The 23,842-nt window shown below is 39.1% G+C and overlaps 1 protein-coding gene across 5 annotated transcripts in view; it reads left to right on the top strand.

Annotated features, from left to right (window-relative positions):
• SNAP91 (synaptosome associated protein 91) overlaps positions 1-23,842 on the top strand; it is a 68,199-nt gene that overhangs the window by 4,646 nt on the left and 39,711 nt on the right. For all 5 annotated transcript variants that reach the window (XM_027644919.1, XM_027644917.1, XM_027644918.1 and 2 more), the window contains exons 3-8: positions 14,887-15,029; positions 16,039-16,114; positions 18,168-18,270; positions 19,808-19,901; positions 21,096-21,207; positions 22,921-23,027. In XM_027644919.1, the coding sequence (XP_027500720.1) occupies positions 14,887-15,029; positions 16,039-16,114; positions 18,168-18,270; positions 19,808-19,901; positions 21,096-21,207; positions 22,921-23,027 (635 nt within the window). The remainder of the gene's footprint in view (positions 1-14,886; positions 15,030-16,038; positions 16,115-18,167; positions 18,271-19,807; positions 19,902-21,095; positions 21,208-22,920; positions 23,028-23,842) is intronic.

Raw genomic sequence — 23,842 nt, 5'->3', positions numbered from 1 at the left:
AGTGAATTGAAAACCAGTGAGGTTGTTACATCTGCAGTTGGTTGTAACAGGTTCCTCTTTCTGAAAATGTTAAAAATGGCTGGGATTTTCCTTCACTGATTTTGTTGAGTGAATTTCTTTGCAACAGGAGGAAGTTATGGAGTGTATGTTCTAAAACGACCACATGGTCTTACTTCTTCAAAATAATTCTCATAAGGTAGAAGGCCCTTCCAGAGGCCTGATCAAGAGGTGGGAGATGTTTGTGAGAAGTGGAAACATAGCAGATGAAGATCAGAATTCAATTATTTGTGGCTATGGAGAGATGACCTGTGTATCTGTTGTAGCATATTTCCATCCTAAGTCTAATTTTGTATATTTGTATGTAGCTGGCAAACAAAGGCTCTAAAAGCAAGTTTATAGTTTAATACATGATGGTAACTAAACTGCAGGGCTGGTGTCAGTATTTTGCTTATACAGACACTTTTTTTTCTGCAGTGTTTCTACCTTTCTTCTGCAAACTGTGGGGTTGATCTAACAAGTTTGAATCGCTATGGTGTCTGCTGTTGAAAGAGACGTGTCTGTTGACCAAAAGCAATGGTCCAAAATGAACCTTTTTGCATAGGCTCGGTAAAGATGAAGTTGCCTCTGTCTCATTCCTGAGGAATATGTCTTTCTCTGTCTTTTGGGAGAGGTGGAGATCAATGGAGCTATCTTGAGTCCCTAGACTTCAGTTACTGTTAACTTGGTAGGTTAGAGCACAAGGTTAACTTGGATGTGTGTTTCAGAAGTTGTTTGCTGTTGAAGTGATTTGAGGAGTGTTCCAAGTCTGTTGGCACCTGGGGCCCTTTCCTAGTGGGAATAGCGCAGATGTACTGCATTGCTCTGCAGTCCAGCTGACAGTCTTTACAGCTGTGGAAGTAACTTCAAGAAAATTGCCCAGAACACAGTCCCTGTACATACTGGGCTTAATCCTTCACATTTTACTAATGAAACTGTTTTTGTATGTCTCACTGTATCTTGTATTGCAGTAATTTGTCACAGCTTCTGTGTATGAGAGAACTGACTTTTTTTAAAGTTACCATTGAAGATCAGCTGGAATACTGTGTCTTGGTTTTTGTTGTCATAGCTAAGGTGAATTTTAAATTGTGAACTTCTCTGTCACCCCAGTGGATCGTTCTCACACCTGAAAAGAAAAAAAAATCCCAAGCAAGCAATTTTCTTTAATTCATTAATGGTTTATTTTTGTGTAAGGACTTTTTATCTGTCTTTCTGTGAAATAGCTCTCGGTTTCTTTGGGCTTCTACCATGTCCTTTCCCAAAACAGTATTGAAGACACACTTAATTTGGAGGCATGTAGGTTCCTGAATAGGAGTAAAAATGTCTTTCATGGGTAAGGGGAGCTAATAAGAAGGATTCTTTGAGTATTTAAGTGACGTTAACTTTCAATTCCCCCCCAGCCCCATACTGCTTCTAAGGCATATGTAATACCAAGAGAAGGCTGCTCTTTTAATTAAGCTAAGACTAAGCTAACCAATAATTCTTCAAAATATGTTTGAATCAGGGTAGAAGTTTAAATTCATGTTAAGATATGAATGTTGAAACATGGGCAGGATCACTTGATCTTGTACATCTCAGCTGTTCTGTCTTTAGGTTATCTTATGGTGCAATGCCTAAGGAAAGGAAAAGGGAGGATGAGGGAACAGAAAAGTGGGTAGGCAGTGTAATATTAAGCTTTTTTTCATCTAAGCAGTGTAACTTGATAGATGGACTAGTCCTACCCATGCTCCCTTTGTCATTTCCTCAGCTGAGGGCAGGTATTAGACTTTTTCAAGAGTAAGCAAAGTCCTTCTGTTAAACGTGCTTTGTCAAGATCATGGATGACAAATTCTGTGACAACTCAGGTCTTTTTGTTGTACTGACTTCCATTAGTAGACCTTGATAATGGAGTAGCTATTTATGAGATGATCAGGATGACAGTGACCAGAGCATAGTTTTAGTCACTTCTCTTTAGTTGCTGAATATGTTTCATGATAGTCTCATAGTGTTACTCCCTTAGATCTTGGGTGACAGCAATTGAACAACTTATAAACAACAACAGAAGTCTGTAGTTTGATTTCCTGTGGTTTGATTTGATCTGTGCCTCTGGTTTTCCAGCTTCACTCTTAACCCTTTGTCTTCTGTGCCTGCTTTACAAGGACCTGTCCCACTACTGAGGAATTCTGTGAAGTCTCCAAGAAAATGCTCTGTAGGTGGGATCAGTCCATGCTTCTGTGTCTCTGCCATGTGAAGAATCCTCTGAAGTGCTTAAGAGTAGATGACAGTCAGGATAATTTTGAAGGGCATAAAGCATTTTGTATGCTATTCATTTTCCATGCTTCTTGCTGGATTGAGAATTTGGTAGCCAGAGGAGAATTTTCTGTTCTCTTAGTTCCTGCTTTTGAAGAAATGGTAATATAACAGAGGCACACCTACTTCTAGTATTTTTTTGCCACTGCTCAAGATTCTCGGGACTGCTTTGCTCTTCCTGACCTGCTTACCCTTCCTCGGTACTGGTTGTCCATGACATGTTTTTGGCTGCAAGGCTGGCCTCTGTGAGAAGAGACTAGGACGTGCTCTGTGCCAGAAACAGCCAGCTCCATGGTGGATCCACTGCAATACACAGCTGAGCCTATCCACCAAGCTTGTGGTACCTCAAGTAAAACCAACTTAAGGCAAAAAAACACTGGACAGGCAGAGGAAGAGGGAAAAAGAAATGACAGAAGGAAAACTTCTAACAAGGTTTGAGGTGGAGCAGGAGGTACTCCATGATGCTGGAGCAGATATCCCCTGCAGCCTGTGGAAGAGACCTCTGTTCTCAGCAGTCACAGCTGCAGCATCGTCCACTCCTACCAAAACCTTGCCATGTGCACCCAGTACACCCCCTGGTCCTGAAGGAAAGAAAGGGGTAGACCTTCCTCAGCTGTGGGCATACAGTATTACTGAAGGAGCTGGCTCCAGTATTTCTGGAGGTGGGGAAAAATTGGCTGTGGAGGGATGACATTATATCCGTTCCTTTAGCCTTTCTATAGCCTAAAGATGACTCAGTGGTACCAAACAGTATCATTAAGTTAACATGCCCTGTTCCTTTTTGGAGCTTCTTTTCAAGGCACAGATCAGGATGCTGGTAAGGGTGGAAAAAGCATAAGTTCTGCTGTGTGCCTGAGGGAAATACTAGAGTCTCACCAATGAGCGTCTGATGAACCTTGAATTCCAAGCTTGAACATGGCATGCAGATGTTGGTTTGGACAGAGGGGTTTCAAATACCATGGAAACAAGCAAGGAATAAAGCAAGCCAGGGTCTGAATCTCAGCGCAGGACATATAAAGAAAAGAATGCGTCACCTGACGCAGGGCTAAACCTTGAATTCAAACTAAATGATACAATAGAAGAAGCCTTCCTAGTAGCTTTACAGGCAGTGATCTGTAGCACAGGGTTTGCAGCAGTACTTTCATTCCCCTGAGTCAGCAGTATCAGCAAGATTGTGGTGTGAAGCTTCATTGGTAAGCTGATATTAGTGTCCCACCCCATCAGATTCAGCATGGCTGCATGATTTTCCTTCTGTCCAAAATTTCGTTTGCATGAGAGCTACTGGCTTAAATTAACCTGAATAAACGAGATGTTGGCAATTGATAGGAGACAACTGGAATATTTGACAGGGGCTAGCTTGTCACTTTGCAGAGTATAGTAAAGCCTGCTTTTTGTGGAATCTTGCAAACCATATACTAGACCCCTAAGCCAGTTTTTAATGCTTTTAATCATGCTATTTTGATCATGTTTACTTCTGCAGAGCTGACTGAAAACACTCAAAATCAATATATAACACGTTTTCCTTGTGCTCATAAAGTCTTTAAGTTGTGAAACACATTTGCTGAAGTACTTGAGAGTTGTAGTTCACTAGGAGAGGGAATATACTAGCCATCTGGACTAGCTTCACAAGTGCTATTGGACATCAGCCTTGAAATGAATGTAGGTGGAATAGTAGAACAGTATTTTCTAGGCTACTGGTAAATGGGGCATCCAGTGGACATCTGAGGCTTGCAGCTTAGCCGTAGGCATAGTATAGGAAATGGCAGTGCACAATATTACTGACTTTTGGACAAACCAAGTCTAAATACCCTTCTGTTCCTCCTTCCTGCCCTGGATAATGTGATCTCATGCTTTGCTTTAGATTATATCTGTATCTTAACTTAGTTTAATGAAAGGGATTGGATGCTAAAAGGTCTTGGTGCTATGCTGATATTGTGTATTTATGTAATTTTTACTCTGGGCATTTGAACTGAGGCAGCATGTCAGTTGGTTGCCTTTCCTAGAGCCTGTTTTTTCTAGCTGTTGATAAAACTCAAATGCGTTACTATATTTTTTGTAGAGGAGATTTTGTGAGCACATGGACATGATAGTGCTTGAAGACCACCAAGAAAGCAATCCCTGCCTCTCATGTGTACTGAGAACTGCAGGTTGCTGACAAGACATGTCTGCAGCTTGGGTCTGACTCGTGGCAATCAACTCCTTTTGGTCATCAGCCAATATACAAAGTTACCACAGGTAGAAAGCAAGCTGGCAGGAAATCCTGTGTTGCAGTTGGGCCATAGAGCTCTAACAAAACAGTTGAGCCACGTGCTTTGCCAAGGTTGCTTTACTGCCTCAAAGAAGGAATGAAAAAGAAAGCAATGTTCTTTGCTCATTGTCTCTAGGTATTTAGGAGACTAGGTTATGGCTGAGATGTGAAACACTTGTAAGGGTAGATTGGAGAGTTTGGTTCACTTGAGCTAAGATTCTTCTACCAAAGGATGTGTCTTTTCAAGAAATTGTCTTAAACTTTTCTGTCCTAAAGAGGTAGGACAAGGCTGTGACTTGACTACTAACAGTATAGCCCTTCACTTCAAACTGACTCTTGGCTTGGCACGAGCGTGGATGACACAATGGCAGCGGGTGCTTCCATACCAGATGGTCAGGGGTTAGCCTGCAGTGCCTGGCAGACTCCCAGTGCCTCTGGCATAGTTTTGTTATATCTCTTAAGTCACTCTGGTAGTTTATAGAATGTTCTAAAATGGTCCTTCACAGAAGTGAGAAAAAGACATGACTGCTCAAAGCATGAATAAAACATGCTGACTTGTCGCCCACGTTTTTTAAACGTGTGCAAGTTTACAAGTTTAGAGGAAGGTCCTCAAAATAAGGCAGTGAACAGTTATCTTGCCACAATGCAGGACTGCACTAGCTAGGGTGTCCATAATTGAACATAGATGCACTTAAGTGGGAGTTCAAACTGTTTTCACAAGGACTCTCACTTCTCGTTTCAGGGACTTGTATGAAAGGGGGAAGCCAGCTGGCCTGTTTCCTGGCTCTAAAGGCTGCTGTTTCTCATTACATATACGTTGAATGTAGACAAAAGGTTTAACATATCATTGCATCAGTTCTTTAGCAACCCTGGAGTTTTAAAATCTAACCTTTTTAAATGGAGACTTGGCTTTGGATCTTGTTGCATGCTTCTGCAATCCAAAGTATTGTACCTGTTGCTCTAAGTTTTATAGCTTTATGTAAACCTACTAATAGGAGAATATACATTTTGCTAAGGGACAGCAAGCCATAAGTAAGTCAGCATACCTAGTGTGCCAGTGTTTTCAAAACATGTACATTTTATCATGGGTGATGTTTTGTTGCTGGCATGTGAAACAATGGTATTTTTATATGTGAGCCTTGCCTGTGACTTTCTGATCTTTCATTCTACGCCACGTACAGTTTTTCTGATTTTGCTAAGCTTGATTTCAACTTCGGATTGCTTTGTTGTTTGTGAATGGCAAGAGTGTTAGCAGGCAAAGTTTGCTATGTTTGGAATAGGTAAGTTTAAAGAGATGCTTCTTGTTTATCAGGCAACTGGCAGTTGCTTAGTCAGTATTATGAGAAGCCACCTTTCAAATATAATGCTCCATATCGTGCTTAGGAGTTTAATCGACACTTCTGCGTGTTCCAGTCCAGAGATCTGACTCCACACAAAGCTTTGCTGCCTGGATGCGAGCCTACATGATGCATTCCAACTTCCCCACTCATCAATAGCTTAATAGGAGACTTCCAATACCACTTGAAAATGCATCATCCAGAAGCCTTGGTGACTTTGAACTGTTGATAGCAACTTACTACTCTCAGATTTTTTTAAATGGTAGTAGTCCTAACTGCATCTTCTATCTCTCAGGTGGATGGTCCATTGAAATTAATGGATTTTTTTTTTAACATTAAGAAATCTGCAGTATGTGAAAGGCTGCTGGCTCATGTTGAAGAGTAAAGCCTATTGGTAATAGAAGTTAGTTTTTTCAAAATTATTCAGACTTAAACTTGCCTGTCTGTGTGACAGAAGCAAAGAATATTGTTTAACTAATGCAGTACAGGGGAATGGACATAAAGGAATTGCACATTTGGTTTCATATTTTACTTTACTTTTTTATCAAGGAGAGAGTAAAGCAGTGTCTAATTGTGAAGGACATGAGTCAGTTTGTAAAACAATCCCGTTTTAACACACAGCATTAACGTATGAGGCAGCCATCTGGTTTTAGCAACTCTTATGGTCTTTTTGTTTCTTTATTGTAGATACATAGATACAAGAAGAAATGGATTGAAACGATGATAACCATGTTATAAAGTACTTACCGCTTAGTTGCGGCTGCTTCAGTGTGCTTCCAGGAGGTCATAGTGTTGCACTGGCTGTATGGAGTGGTTTGCATTAGCCTTTGTTTCTTTCTGCTACATATATGTCCATGTTTTCAATAGGACTACCTGCATGGTTGTGGGCATTTCATTCCTAGTTAAGAATTTCAGGTTGTGTCATCATGTGACATCCACTGACAAAAAAAAAAAAAATGGACTCTGAGAATAATTCTGCTGAGGGAGTAGAAAAAACAGGACCATGGTCTGGACATGGCTTCTGAGCCTGCCTACTCAACTGACCTGTTTCCAGCATACAGGCTGTAACTAATCACCATGTCACTGAAGTTGCTTGCACGTTGTCTCATCCCCACCCAAGTTTGTTTTTTCATGTATTCCCAATGTGTAACATCTAAGTAGGGCAGCTGAAATATCAGGCTCCTTTCAATATATTTTCGGTCTCATTCATATTTGTAGTGGATTTCGAATTGCTGTTCTGGACAGAGTTGATAGGCTAGTAACAGCTTCATTTCTACAAGTTTATTAAAACCAAATGGTTTTCTGAGGAAAGCAGATCATTTGGGGGTAGAATTCTTCTTAGAATAAGAGTGAACAGCAGTGCAGACACTGAAATAGCTCACACACCATGGCTCAGTTGATTACCACTTTCTGCCAGATGTGTTTGGAGTGTGAGATCAACCCAGCATGTAAAGGCTGATTAGAAAATGCTGTAGTGCAAAGATTACAGTAAATGTCCCAATGCTGCTGTGGCAAACATGAAATCCTTGTGTTTCTAGTGTAGCTGTACTGTCTGGATGAAAGCTGCAGTTCGTACTGTTACTGATATTCCCATAATCAGCCAAGTGGTAAGAGTTATGAATTGATACTATCAACAGGGGTTAGTCACCTTCATGGAAGGATAATCACAGGCCACAGCTGGAATCCTGGTATCCAGTTGTGGATATGCCTAGTGTCAATAGGCAATTGACAGTCATCATTTAAGTAGATCTTACTGACTTTTATCCTTCTAAGCAATAATCTTTCAACTCTATAACACCTTTAAACTTGCTTTGTTGTTTGCAATAGGAGCTATGATGCAGCAGGACTGTCAATTTAATGTTTGCATGGACAGAGACGACAATTCCATTCCTTAGAGGAAATTCAATAAATGCTTTAAAGGCTTGGTGGAAGGTTGACTAGTGGCTACAGTTTCATGTTTCTTCTCTGAATTAATGTGTATTTTGGTCAAGGCTTCCAGGTTGTAAGTACTGAAATGTAGAATGAGGTCTGAGATTTGCTATGCAGGATAAAAATTCCTTTTCATGCAAGTTATTGGTCAAATGCTACTTGTAAAGTTAGTAAGGTTTTTTCCTTGTCCCTTCCTTCTCTAGAGTTTGGCATCTAAGATGCCATATTACAATAGGATCAGAAATAGCATTTCTCCAAGACAACTGCTTTGATATTTTAACCTTATAACCATTGGTTGGTGTCCACCAAATGCAAATGTAGTTTTGTGTATCTTTAACTATTAAGAGCTCTGCAAAAAGAAGGGTAGTGCAATGTGGATTTGTGGCTCAGCTCATCTTTGGAGTAGATCACTAAAATAGAGAAGCGGCACATCCAGCTCCAGAATTACCTGGTGTTTCATATCAACGTAAGCAGAACTGCTCAGTTCTTGTCTTTGAGCAGAAAAATGCACATTTCTGTTGAGCTAGTTGTGGAGCAGAATTTGTGTGGAAAGAAGTTTTGGAAGGGGTTCTCTGAGTGAGAGGAAGGGAAAGTTAAAGCAGTGATTTCTAATCTTTCCTCTCCTTTGCTGAACTTCTATTCTTGCCTGAGACAAATTCTTTCGTATTCAAAGTGAGCAAATTCTGTACAAATGTGGTTTAAGATTGAGCTTCTTACTACTTTGGACAAGGAAAAAGATTCCATGCTTAATAACTAATACTTTTCCTAGAGTGAAGCTGCTTAAAGAAAGCTGTGGTGGCTGTAGTTGGGAATAAAGCAGGTAGCATTCTAGGAGTTTGGGGCCTTTTCCCCTTTGTTTAGTGTTCTGGCTTAATTTGTGTGAGGCTAAAATGCTATTTTCCGTAGTAAGCTTGTACCAGAAAGTTTGTGTTACATATCTTTTGTTGTTCCAGGTATGCAATTCCTGAGTAAAATTGAACCTTTTATTCTTCTGACTAGTTGGATCGTGGAAGTCAGCAAGGTTTTGGACTTTGTTCATAAAATATATTCATTGCTAATTAATTAACTATCTTAAAGACCATACTTAAACCCCTAATGACTGCTGCTCAAATTGAGCTTCTGCAGCTGGTCTGAATGCCATCTTTCAGTTGTAGTAGTCTCAAGGAGAGAGCTCCAGTGTAAACACTAAAGGTAGTGTTCCCCCCGGAGGCAGTGGAGCTGTAAGTTCTGGGAACTTTTTAAGTAAAAAAATATTCATACTTCATGTAATTTGAAGGAGTTCCTTATGGCAAGACTTATTTTTTTTAACACAGTACAATCACACTTTCCCCCCATTATTTGTGTAGTTGGAGAGACAGCTGCCTTGATTGCACCCTTTCAGATTTCCAGAAGAAGACCACCTGACAGTTGGCTTTTATTTTTGTCTTTCCAAGAGAGCTGAAACTGAACGTCTCAGGAGGAAAAACCATGTGTATAAATAATTAAGGACCAAAAGGGACACAAATCCAACATAACTAGTTTAATCCTGCTAATGATCTGGGGGCGGGTTTGCAGATGACTTAAAGCCAGATGTCTTGCCTTGATATGTTGGTTAAGGAGGGATGCAAACTGTATGGAAGTGCTTTAGAATAAAATCATCAATGTTTGTGGGGAGTTTATCTTTTGCTTTGTTTCAAAACAGATAACTGATGTTGTACTGAGATGGTGTACTGTTGTATTTTAAAAGGAACAGAGAGATAATAAGATGATTCTAAGGCTAAGTAAACTCTCAGTTTGAGAAACTGAAGTACGCTCCAAGAGAAATTTGCTGGTACTCAGTCATTTGCTGTCTCTCCACAGACTCTTCGTGTGATTGATAGGTTCTGCAAAACACTTGATAATACAGGTAGTGTGAGTATGCCTATGAGTAGGCAGAGGTGAAGAAATTGTATATAAAAGCTTGTCTTTGTGTGGAGTGCTGTTGTGTGTTTCAAAGACTGACTGCCTTGACTTCTCAAACTGCAGCAAGTATTTGTCCTCACAAGAGTCTGAGATATATTTTGGAAGGAGGAGGTCTTTAAGTAAGGCTGGAGAGAGGAGGTAGCAGTCCCCTTAGGGCTAATACTCCATTACTAGGAGAGTCTTCATAGTGCCTTGAGAGCATGTGCCCAGTGGAGGATTGTATTAGGATTTGTTGAGTTGGCATAGGCATGGAAGTGCCAAGGCAATACCTGAAAGATGCTGGACTTTGATAAACAGTAGGCTTGCTGGGTCAAGGTGGGATGTAGCGACCCTTGAGGCAGACTTTTGGGGAGGAAAGAGGAGATAGCATGAACTTCCGTTCTAGTTGGGGTGTTACGAACCAGATTAAGATGCATGTGGAGGTGAAAAGAATAGGTGGTAAACTTCAACCAAGCAAATAAATTCCCAGCTCTTTTTTGTGGAATTGTTTGATAATCAAAGCCAACAGCATTAAAATCATCTAATATTCTTATGAAAAATTATTGGAGAAGCAGAAACTGGTAGCTTTGTTCGGCTTTCCAGTACTGTTTTGTAGACATTTGTTTATGATCTTTTCTAGACCTCGAAGTTCAGACCTTGTATTGATTAGCACAACGCTGTAGTAGCTTCTTGATACAGTTCTGTATCTTGTAAGGGAAGACTTGTACTGTTGATTGCCTATTTATTTTTTTTTTGGTTGAAGCTTGTAAACTCTTGCTTTAAGCCGCTTGTTTCTGTTCTTGACTAGTTTGGTATTAGAACAACCCTGCATTTTCTTTTCTATAGGTCCAAGGCATTATTTAAATACCTATAAGCAAGAAAAAAACCTTCTAAAGACTATTGTAGCCTTCAGTGCAATAGTGAGGAAGGTATGTAAGGGGGTTACTGTCAGAGAGATTTGGCAAAGTTTAGGAACTGAATGTATGACACAGCTCAGATGCTGAGGCAGCTTGTGTAGGGAATGACAGCTGCTCTTAAGTTGGCACTGATATCCCTCTGAGCAGAGAGATCTTGTGCTCTGCTGCTGTTACTCTGCATACTGAAATGTAAATTGTGAATAATTAATTTTGAACTGGGAAATCCCAGGTCTGTTTATTAAAGAATTGAGGGGGGAAAAAAACCCCACAACAAAATGAAGTTGTATAATCTCTCTCATCAAAAAAAACCCTAAAGTCTCAAAACTAGAAACCAGTTTTTAATGAGGCCGAAGGAGTCTGAAATTCCAAAACTTGCTTACTGGTCTCTTTTTTTTTTCTTTTTGGTCTTATGAGCTTAACAAACACTAAAGCTAGTCACATCTTCTTTTAGTGGTCTGAGGTATCTTGACTTAGTCTTTCTCACTGAACTCTCCACCAATCTTTCTCAATTTGGCAGGTTTGTCTTTTTGTTAATGAAGGTATTAATTATACTCTAGCTTTACTTCTATTCACTAATTAGGTTGCAAATGTTTTAAGCCTGGGTCAAAAAGCTGGTCTGTCAAATGGTCTAAGGACTGGTATTTAGATTTCAGTTATGGTGCCAAAGAATTGACAGCCACATATTTCTTCTATGTGCATTGGTTTTACATCTCAAAACTTAACTCAGAAAAGAATACTGAAGTTCAACTTATAATTTAAACAAGGATCCCTAAAGTATTCAAAATAGCAGATACCAAATATGAAGAAAGGAAATAGGAGAAATCATGTACTGTGATCTGGCAGCTATAATTTAGTCCCACAGCAAACAAATGGATTCAAATGAAGGGTACATAAGTTCTTCATTCTCCAACTATTTCCTTTCTATGACGATCACAGTGAAAGCGCTTGCTGCTGCTGCAGTATGATTCCTGATTGCTTACTCTGCTTGGAATTTGTATTTAAGCTCAGTGTCTGGGTTTGGGGATTAGCTGCCACTGTACTGGATGGCTGCAGTAGCATAAACTTCATCAGAAGGGTACTTTTAATTCTTTTCTGCCCTGCTTGTGTGTGTCCCAGATGGAATCAACTTTGTAAGATTGTTTCTTATGGCTTCTGTTGGGCCGTTCTTCATCTGTTACTTCTTAATATTATCTATTTTGTATTAACATGTATACCTGTGATTTTCTTGGAAGATTAAAATTCATCATCTCTTTTGAAAACTAAGTTTCTGTCCAACCAGTAAATGTTTGAATCTGTATCTTTTGAAAATGTACTTTCTGTGTTATTTCTCGTATATGCTTTCTCTTTCCTTATACCTATTCTTCCTTACCACGCTGAAGTAAAATTATTTTTTCCAAGAGTTATTTTAAAATTTAGCTTAGCCACCAAACTCTTCTGCTCAGTTTAAGTTAGCCATGTTGGTGAGTTGTTCCAGATGCTGATGATTGCCGTTTAGGCTGAAACTCTGTGGTATTGGGGAAAGAAACCTGGGAAACTTGAGTACCTTATCTTTGTGGCATGGCTAGATGGGAAACAGCTCTGCAAGAATTACCCCCCCATACACCTTCCAATCTCCTTTTTCTGCACTCAGATGATGAGTGACGTCTTCATGCATGGTTTAGTTCTTTTCTGTGCACTGGAAGTAGTAGGCTTAAATTTAATCATGCCTCTCTATTTGGCACACTATAGTTACTTATGTCCTAAAACATTCAGAGCTGCAGACTGAGATGCTGTACCCTCCAGCAATTTGGAGAGGAGGCAGAAATGACTGACTGGCTTTAGAAGTAGTGTTGTGGAAGCACATAGTAGTGCGTTGTAGCCTCCATTGCCAGCATGGCTGTGGGTGGACTCCTCTGAGGTTTCATTATTTAGCATCCATCGATGGAATACACAATTTAAGTGTCTTCCATAGAGAGCTACATACTGAAACCTAGAACTAAAAGCTTCCAGATTTGATGCGTTTCCTTATATTGAAGACAAATGCTGTCATCTGCTGTAAAACTTCTGAACGGGGTAAACAGTGAGCAAACCACTTGTGACTTGCTTCTAGGCTTTTACAAACTGCCATCTTCTATAATGCATTAATCAGCAGCACAGAATAAAAGATTATTGGGCTGTTTGTACAACAAGATCAAAGAGAATTGTTTCAGCTTTGTGAGCTTCAGCTGCTGTCATTCAGTATCATGGCTTTACTACTGTAATACTTTGCAGAACTACCTCCTCCAAGGGTAATATTACTGAGGTTATAGAAGTCAACATTAAGTTTCAGAAGGTGTTCTGAAAAAAAACCAAAACCAACGTCCATAACCAAGACCAAAAAAACACCATGACAATAAATATATTAAATTCAAACTGGGTGAACAGTTCACATAATTTTTAATTCCTGTTTTATTACAGAAAATATTTCCCTTGGCCTGAAACTGAAAGCAACTTGCAGCTTTTTTATGACCATACAAAAGACAAATTTAAACTCAAGCACTGCGGTTTTCCCAAGCTTCTGACTCTGAGCTTGAATAGGTCTGTGTAATAGAATTAAAAATACCCATAAAATCACTTGTCATGAATTAAAAAAAAAAAAAACCAAACAAAAAAAACAACAAACCACAACCAAGCAAATAAACTAAACCTAAATTTTTGAATGCATCTGGTACAGCAGTGTGGATTTCTGAATGCATCAGGTATGTCTCAATAGCTGATGTGACTCATCAATCTGTTTAGACAGACCTGTCCTCTGGACTCTTCCTGCCCTGCAGAGGCAGAATCAGTAGTTTAAGAGCAGTCCGAACCTTGACTTTCCACTTCTAGGAGCATTAATACTCTCCATTATATGGTATTACGTAGGGGAAGGAAAGGAAGTCTGTATAATGGTGACCCTACTGCCCAAGTGAATTGAACTCTTGTAAAGTGTTTACAGCAGACTCGCATAGTTAAGGTATGCAAGGATCAGTCACAGAATGCCTGTCTTCTCTTAAGGTAGAATATCTGTCAACACTGAATGACTTGAGTAGTTGGATGAAAATTTCTAGTCTGGGGGTGGGGAAGATATCATTAAAAATTATTCCTCTAAGGGAAACTGAAAGATGAGTATTTTCATTAGTAACACAGATACTGCTTAGTCTAGTAGTTAAACTGTTTAACTTTTTTTACTCAGGTCTTCACACTTTAAGCCTCAGCCCTACAATTAGGTCTGTATTCTGTGTTCTTTGTGTTGCATGAAGTCATCTCCTGGTTTTGCTAGGGCTATGTCTGGCATCACATGGGTTTTGGTCATGCAGTTGCAGTATGCAGTTTCCAGCCATGTCTCAAAAATAGGTAATAGCTTGTAGAAGATAATTGCTGGCTGTCTAGCAAGAGTCTGTAGGTAACAGGTGATGTAGTAAATCGCAGATCCTGTCAGTACATGTGTAATATAGATGCTAGTAGAAAGCTTGCTACCCTACTGTTTAACTAAACTTAATTTCATGCATTCCTCTGTGCAAGTCTATACCTTTCTAATGTACAAGACACAAAACTGTATTTTATTTTTGTTCCCTATAGCAGTCTAATGTCTTATTTCTTCTCTGTAAGGTGCAGTTGCTTGCAGAAGACTGTTATTCTTCAGTATAAACTAATGTCTGTCCTTGTGCTCTTTCCTACTGTTAAAGAGGTCTTAATGCATGTCTGAATGCAATCTTCTGCTGTCTGGGTCTGTAGAGACCCTAGAAGGTGTGCTGCAGCTTGCTGATGAAACTAACCTCTGGGATGACTAGAGTAGCTGTTGCTGGTGATATGTCTTGTGGCTGATATGACTGTGTTCAGTGTGCTTGCTGTATTACCTGTAAGTGAAGAATTCAATAGCACTTAGTTCTCTAACCCAGCGGTAGTGAACTGCCACAGTTAACTGGAAAACCTGCAAGCTTTAAGGTTATGTGATGCTGTGCACCCTAACTTCATCTGGGATAAAGATGGAGCAATGTTTGGTCATAGGTCGGGACAGACTTATTGGAAAACTAGTATTGTTGGATGAAAGAGTTAGACCAGTGTTTTGTTTTTTTAATGTGGAATGTAAGCACTGAACTTACTGTTTGTCAAAATCATGGCCTGCAGCCTGGTGGTCTGAGAACTTGGCCGTGCTGCAAACCTTTTCGTCTTATTTGTAGCACCTAATGTCTTCCTTTTCTCTATCCTACAGACTTGATCCAAGCAACTAATGAAACAAACGTCAATATTCCTCAGATGGCTGATACGCTTTTTGAGCGAGCAACGAATAGTAGCTGGGTGGTCGTATTCAAAGCCTTAGTCACCACACATCATCTAATGGTTCATGGAAATGAGGTAACAGCTCTTCCAAGACCCCATTGACAGTGAGCAGATTCCAAACCAAAAATGTTAGTAGTGCAAAGGCATCTCTTCTGACCTGAGAACTAAGGGCAAGAACGAATCTTGAAGAGAAAATTTCCCTTTAACAACATAGTTGGAGGCATACCAATTATCTCTTCATGTCTCTTCCTTTATAAAACCATAACATAAGACCAAGATGCAGCCTGTTCCTGGATGTTGACAATTAATGTGCTATCTGAAAACACAGGATTAAACACATTTTTTGACTAGGGCCAAAGTTGATGTACTGCCATCCAAATTGCTACCCTCTCTCTGCATGAGCATTAAAACCTTTCTAGAACTGTAAATTCAACTTAATAGCCTATTCAATTCAGTTTCCCTTGCTTTTCATCGACCTGTATAGACAGGTATGTCTGCATAAAAACAGAAAGCATATTTGAAGAACTTCAGTATGACTGTGAAACTGCTCATCCCTAGCTGTATATAAAGTGTTTTCGTGCAGTGAACTTCTCACAGTGTAAATTTTTACTCCTATTGTTCCATTCCAGGTTTTGACCAATATTCTCATCTGATTTCTCTAACTGTTTCAGGCTGTTAGTCCCTGTGCTTGATGTGGGGCCTTGCTTGTTATTAAAACAGGCCCTCAGTTTGGCTGAAACTGAAGGCTGCTGGATTGAAAGTCTGGGACTAGCCTGGATATGCTGCTTTGTAAGCAGATAAATCTTGTGCTCTCTCAAATCTCTTTGAGAACTAACCATTTTTATTGCTCTTTCCACAATCTGGTTTCTATTTTTCACAGAATTTATTTTTTATATTTACTGGAGATTCTGGCTAAAAGTAGTTAATCTCAATGTATGGAAAAATTTTGAGGAATGTATTGGAGGCTAAGGCAAAAATCTGGGGTTTCATGTTGTATGCTGGAGGCAGACTGTTAATCTTCCTGCTAGGAGGTAGAAAGCATTCAGATACAGCCTGTGATAAGAAAAATAACTTTGTGTTGCAGAGATTTATTCAGTACCTGGCATCTAGAAACACATTGTTCAATCTCAGCAATTTTCTGGACAAAAGTGGATCTCATGGTAAGCCTACTCATGTCTATAATCTTAACAAGATTTTGAAATAAGATACTATTGTTAATTAACTCCTTCCTTCGTAAGATGTAAATAATATAAAAATGTGCTACTGAAGGCTTTTTATAAGTACTTGATAAATACAGAAGTTCAAGTGAACTGCTGAACAACTTCAGAACAATGTTTCTCATCTCCTGCAATATTTTTACTCAAAAGGTGAAACTGTCCAAATCCCTTAAATGTTAGTTGAAGTCTGGGCTGGGTCAGCTGTCTCCTTAACTATTATGGGTATTAAAGTTGAAATTAATAACTTTCCATTTAATTTTTTGGGTTTTACTCAGTCTTAAGGGTAATTTGGTTGCTTGGAGGCACTGCACTGCACTGCATTTAACACTGGGGTTGTTAAATCTGATTCTTATTAATAGACATTGTCTATAACTATTTAAGGGGGGGAGCTGTTAGCACCAAAAGAACTGGTTGGTTTTAATTTGATTTGAGTAATAAATTTAGAAAGGTCTAGACAGAAACTAAAGACTTGTTACCTCTAAACCTTACAAGGTCTACTTTTCTGCTTTTTACTCTGGAATTATTAGTGAATTTTCCTGTGCCCTCACTTAAGAGGAGAAGCTTGTTCCATGGTAGCTCTAGTAGAGAAGGGAGAAAGCATAATTCTTCAACTGTCAGAGAATATTTGTAGACTATATGCAGAGCACAGGAGTGCTGCAATAATGGGAAAAATCAAAGCAATGCCACATTACTCTCGATGTAGACATTTGACACCAAAAAGACTTTAGCATCTTTTAGATGTGGTAACACAGGGCAGGAACAAAACTAAACAAATACTAAAAGTGTGTTTGTCTCAGCAAAACATACTATGTATGTTCAAAGACACTGGCATTTGTCATTGATGGATTCTGTTAAATGCATGCATTTGTGTTCTTCACCACTTTAAACTTGTATTGCCATTTCATAGATAATGCAACAGCATGTCATAGATAATGAGGCATCAGATTTGGTAGTGTTATGCTTGATGGCAGAGATACTTAATGATGAGTGATATTGAGGAAAAATATAGTCAATGACTAAGTCAAGGGGTGTGAATATCTACAAAGGTAGCAAAAAGGGACCTGCACTGAAGAGAAAGATGGGTTGGCTTCTGCGTGCGTTTCTGTAGCTTAGAGGAAGAAACTTAAAAGGACAGACTGTAATACTAACTGCTCAGATGTCATAGGCTTGAAGATCACTGAAGTTTGAGGCTGCTTGTACAGTACTATGTGCCTTGAGGATCTCTAGTGTCACACTTCAAGGAAGGGACTAATCACTGTGGATGCCATCATAGTTTCTTTGTTCTGATAAACCTAGTCAGGGGGATTTTGAAGGTCTGTCTAAGAGCTGGAGTGACTAACATATCAGGACTAAAGTATCTTTAGGAAGAAATTCTTTACAGAGAGGGTTATCAGGCATTGGAACGGCCTACCCAGAGAGGTGGTGGATTCACCATCCCTGGAGGTTTTTAAAAAGAGATTGGACGTGGCCCTTAGTGCCATGATATAGTAATTGGAGTTGGATCAGGGGTTGGACTTGATGATCTTGGAGGTCTTTCCTAACCCAATCTATTCTATGATTCTATGATTCTATGATTCTATCAGGAGTGTTTAAGTTGAAATTGATCTTTATCCTGGAAGTCATGTACCAGTTAAATGAAAACCTTTTGCTAACTTGATATTTTTCTCCATTATTACAGGGGTAGCTTTTGCCATCAAGTAATGTTACTTCCTAAGTATGTAGGAGCCACTAGCAGGTTTCCCCAGGAGCAATGCCACTGGTGCATTGGATGAATCTGTTGACAGCATAGGACAGTGGTGGATTGTTTTGGTGCATCACTACTGATTTTTCTTCAGAAGCTAGAAGATGTCTTGTGATGCCCGTTCTGTATGTGGAGTTGTATAGTGCAACAGAAATCATATAATCTTAGGGTCTATTGACTGTATATTATTGTTTACTAAAGAACACCCAAACAAGCATGAAAATGAAATATAAGGTGTGTAACTGTTTTTTGCAGGTTATGACATGTCCACGTTTATAAGGCGTTATAGTAGATACTTGAATGAAAAAGCATTTTCCTACAGACAAATGGCATTTGACTTTGCAAGAGTGAAGAAAGGGTAAGCAAAGTTTAGATATGTAAATTAATAGGGTTGCCATGAAAATCTTGTTTGTGGCATTATGCTCAATTTTAGTTTCTCAGTGACTTTGTTCTTATGTTCTTTGTGTAGGTACAATAAAACACCAAAGTGGTTTATTTTTAAAGTATTTGTAATGCTTTAAAAATTGCTAAAAGAGCAGAGGAAAGACTGGGTAGTAAGGCAGATACTAAAAACTAAAGTAAGGTGCCTTGCAGAACTGGGGGTGTTAGATCTGACTCTTATAAATTGTGCTGCCAGCAAGACTGTGTTTATGACTTGGAAAAGAAAAGACTCTGAAACCATATTTAGGATGCTTCATTATTCTCCAGATACTTTCCCTAAGAAAGATGGCTAATTACAAGCAAAACCTGAAGTGAACACCTGAAGTTCTTAGCAGGCAACAGAGCAAACAGTTATAAACTGAACAGAATGTGGTTGTAAACTGCTGGTTTTATTTCCCACAAGAACTGTGTAAAAAAAAAAAAAGTTAACCCAGCCCAGAGTAGTATGTTGGTATTTATGAGAACATTTTTGTGTTCTCTGAGTCCTCTAACTGAGACTTTAATGGCTCTAGATTCTCTCTTGAAGCACAGACAAACAGCTTAACACCCACTGAAGGTGCAGCTTCATTGACTGCATGCTAAAGATACTCCTGCTAATCAGAGTTGCATACAGGATCCTTCAGGCAGTTCGGGTGTATTCTGCAGCTTGGGATTGTGACCTTTTAATGCTGACATTGCTGCCATGCTGTTCTCTCGTGCTTCTCAAACAGCCAGATGTGGGGCCTACTATGACAGCTTTGCTGTGTAGCTAGATGCCATTCCCTTAGTGGAGACCAGAAGAGTTCTCTCTCGAACACTTGATGATAAATAAACTTAAGTTTGGATTGCTGGGAATCCTACTTTGCTGTATGTTCCTGGAAAGGCTTTCTATGCATGTTATTTTTGGTGCTCAGGGTACAGCATAACATAAGTAAGAATAGTGGTATGCATTTCCAGAGAGGAGATGCTATACCTGTCTGCAGCCAGAACAGGGCAATACATAATGGTGGTTGTGCAGGTAATAATCGTAGATAAAAATTAATATGCTTGAAGACTGCTAAAAGACTATGGGCAACAGTTAAGAAATGCTATACATCTGTGGACATGTTAGCAGTGAGTTGTCATTAGTTATTCATAACAACCTTCAGATACAAAGTTTATCAGTTCTCTAAGTACTTGTGAGGCAGTCAAGTCATTTAAACTCTCAGTGTTTTTTTTCCATAAAGAGATCAATCTCTTGCATTCATCACTCTAACATGAAACCTTTCCTCACCTGCTGTGAGGAAGGGTGACTGGATGAAGGATTTTTCATGCCAGCTCTCATCATAATGTGAGAATCAGGAGAATCAGACAGTGCTTTTGAAATGGTTTGTAATGAGTTATAGCTGCTTTAAGTGTAAATTTAGACAACAGATCAGTTTAGGGGAAGGGAGAGGGGAAATGCTGTGGCTTCTAATCTGTATTCCCTCTTGCAGAGCTGAAGGTGTAATGAGAACAATGGCTCCTGAAAAGCTGCTGAAGAGTATGCCAATATTACAGGAACAAATTGATGCACTGCTTGAATTTGATGTATGTATTGAAGCTGACCTAGCATTAACGCTGGGCAACAACTTATAGCTGCTGCATTTTAGTGAACACATTTCGCCTTGTAGGTAATGCTTTATTGATCATTCCGTCATTTGGGCCAAAAAATCTCCTTTTCAGTGTCCCAGTGAGGCAGTATGGCGACGGATGGCGCTTTCGTCTGTGTATGAAATGTGCAGATTGCACTTTTGGTTTTGTAGAGAGGGAAATTGAAGTTTCTTCTTCTGTATCAATGAGGGGAAGAAATGGACAAAATAAGGAGATTGAACACTCTTTTTTCTGTCTCTTGGCAACCAACTTCTGTTGAGGAAGAGGGAAAAGCCCATTAGAATACCATATGTACATTGTTTGGCTTCCTCAAAATCTTCATCTGGTTTTCATCTGTAAACTAAATTGGCTAAAGGTTAATCTAGACTGTTCATAGAAATAAGTGTGTACAATATATTTATAGTGTCATGAATGTTAGTGGGATTGTTTATTTGACCTCGGGATAAAAGCAGGAATCAATTATTGTAGGAGGTGCAGTGTAACACTTTGAAGAGGTCTTTGAAGAAATCTATCATAAAGTTCTTCTGTTCTTGGTGGGCAGAAAGATACACTTTGAGGTGGAAGGCAGGACCCACTACAGCTCTCAGAGGGAAGCCTTAGAAATACATGTCTCACTAGTGAGTTTTTCATTCCTTAAATGGCATAGGAATTGTGATAGTGCTCTCAGAAGAGGAGATAGTTTTAAGGAAAGAAATATCTTTTAATAAATGAACACTTATTTTCTTCCCCAGTTCATGTGAGAACTGAAAGGGTCTTGACATCATTAACCCAACTGTGTTATCTTGTAGACTGTTGAGGTTTTCTTAAATTCTGCTGTAAACTGACAACTTTTGTCCTGTTTCATTAAAACTTTGTTAATAGCATATCTGCCTTCCTCTTGTTTGTGATAGGTGAAGGAGTCCAGACTAAGATGTTTACTGTTGATGTGGATACTCCTCTGCTATAGTGGATTGTTTTGGAGTGGTGAAGAAAGCAATCCTTGTTCTGCTAACCAGAACTGTTGTTTAGTGTCTTAGTGTGAAAGCTTCAGTGCTTGATTCTGTCTATAAAAGCATCAAATACCTGGTGTGAGCCAAAACTTCTGATTGCATTCAATACTTCTGTTGTAAATAACTGATATTTTATTTGTAGGTTCATCCAAATGAACTGACAAATGGTGTCATAAATGCTGCATTCATGCTTCTATTTAAAGATCTCATCAAACTTTTTGCTTGCTACAATGATGGGGTTATTAACTTACTAGGTAAGTAACCTTGAGTCTTTATTTTACATACCACAAGTGTGTGAATGACAAGTTTCTTATCTACTTCAGATTTTTTTACTTAGCTTACATGAAGACTACATTTTTCTTGACTGTTCTGTTCTGAAATGAGACAATTTTAAGCTGTAACCTCTTACATTAGTGTTTGTCTGAGGCTGGATTGTCACATGCCTTTAAAATTGTGCAGATGTATACTTGAAGACACTGACCATCTCTGTGCTTAAATGAATGTACAGTGCTATGCAAGCATGCATAATATGTCCTGCAAAGTTAGCAGCCTTTGCATTTTTAAGATGCCAGCATTCCTCTGTTACATATCACAGAATCAATTAGGTTTGAAAAGACCTCTGAGATCATCAAGTCCAACCTATGACCGAAAACCACCATGTCAACCAGACCACGGCACTGCATGCCACATCCAGTCTTTCATTAAACACCTCCAGGGATGGTGAGTCCACCACCTCCCTAGGCAGCCCATTCCAATGTCTAATCACTCTTTCTGTGAAGAATTTCTTCTTAATGTCCAATCCAAACTTACCCTGGTGCAGCTTAAGACTGTGTCCTCTTGCCTGTTGCTGGTTGCCCCCACCAGGCTGCAACCTCCTTTCAGGTAGTTGTAGAGAGTGATAATGCTGTGTGGTAGCCTTATATGAAGTAATGTACTCCTTAATAACATTCCTTATCTGTCTGAAAGCATGACTGCCAAAACTGGAACTCCTCCAGAACCCTACCTACCATCAGCCTACAAAGTGTATAGGAGGCTGTGAGCATGTTCTGAAGCTCAGGCCGTCTGGTGTGATCATCAAAATGACACACTTTAAGCTGTCCCTGTAGAAGTCTTCCTTATGATGTCTAAATCCAGGGGTAGTTGTAAACTGCAGGAAACATAACTGACCCTGTAGAAAATGAGCTTCAGCTGTTAAAATTTGTGAGCACTGCAGCTGGTCTATAAAGACAGCTAAAAACTCAGATTGCTTGGCCAACATGACTGACCTAAAACTGTCTGCAACTAGAACAGGAAGAAACAGGCATTATAGCAGTGTTACAGTGACTGAACAGGCAAAAAGATGTTCCTGAGCTGTAAAGCTCGATATCTTCTTTATCAGTGTTTCAATGCTTTCTGGTGGTTTCATAAAAGTAAATCCCACGTGTTTAGACTGAAACTGTAGGCATGGGAAGCTTATGGAGCAGATACAAATGTGTTGGGCATAAAAATTCAATTAGACAAGTAGACAATTTCACTGTCTACTGCTACTTAAAGTGTAAGTTCAGGTTGAAATATGTGGCAGCTGTGTTTAATAATGGACACAAATGAAGTTTAGAGAGCTACGTAAGTGAAAAAGGTACTGTTCTTTGGACTGAAGGTAGTGTGGAAGAGGACATAATATATGTTTAAGTATCCTTAATTATTTTGAGCTTTAAGTTTGGTAGCTACATCACCTGCTTTTTAATCTTTAAATGGTTTACATCAGATGGGTGCAATTTTATGGTCTGTACAATTCTTTAGCAACTCAGCAAGTCCATCTTCTAAATTCTGCTAAGGACTAGGAATGCCACTAAATTAGTGTCCAAGTAGAAAAATATTAATGTAGTGCCATATTCTTGAAATGTGATTTTTCTGAGAACTAAAGTTGCTGATGAATGCAGACTTAATGTAAGACTTCTTAACTGAAATTTGTCAAATTATTTCTTTAGAGAAATTTTTTGAAATGAAAAAGGGACAATGTAAAGATGCTCTTGAAATCTACAAACGATTTCTAACTCGAATGACCAGAGTATCAGAGTTTCTTAAAGTTGCAGAGGTAAGTGACTTCCCATCTTCTGGAGTCTGGCACTTAAATATTTTATGAATTTTTTAACACCAATATAAAATATTAATTGCACTTGTTAAGCATCTGTTTCAATGTGTATAAATGTATGAAAGTCCTTGAATCTACTTGTTCAGCTCTTCTTGAAGTAGTTAAGTCCTGATTAGGATGTCCACATGTCTCTATGGTGCAGCCAGCCTCAACTTTCCTGATTAGCGTAAGAGGTGACATGATTTCAAACGTACCAATATTTCTGAGAAATGCTGTAATAAATGCATACTTCTAGGACAGGGCTGAACATTAGAGGAAGATATAGCAATCGGTAATAAAAGCATAATTATTTTGTGAGTCTGGTTTTTTTAGTCTTTGCAGCCAACATCTAATTAAGTGGAATGTGAGATTTTCTGGTTTTGTTCCTTGTTATCATCCTCTTATGTGGATAATAGGAATATTACATGGTTAATTAACTCCTTTGCTGGGTTCTCATTTGTAGTAGTTGGCTCTTTGGCAGAGCATGCACATTTACCATGTTTCATACTTCATCATAACGGACAGCAGTAATGAGCTGAATAAAAGTTTGTTTCTTTGCTAATTTACTTATCTCTGAAGGCCTGATAGACTCCCTAGTGACTTGCACTGTCAGATATGAGTATTGAATCTGAGGGAGTAAAGTACATTAGAGACATAGGTCAGCTTTGCTGGACAGAGGTTATAATGACTGTACTTCAGGATTACCATGTGCAGTGGAGCTTGCTGTTCTGCAGAAGCCAAACCAACAGTCACTCTGAAGAACCGTAGTGCAGTAACAG

The sequence above is a fragment of the Corapipo altera genome, unplaced genomic scaffold, assembly GCF_003945725.1.
Source record: "Corapipo altera isolate COAL_440 unplaced genomic scaffold, ASM394572v1 2, whole genome shotgun sequence".
Classification (NCBI taxonomy): domain Eukaryota; kingdom Metazoa; phylum Chordata; class Aves; order Passeriformes; family Pipridae; genus Corapipo; species Corapipo altera.
This window is presented reverse-complemented; position numbering and strand designations above follow the sequence as displayed.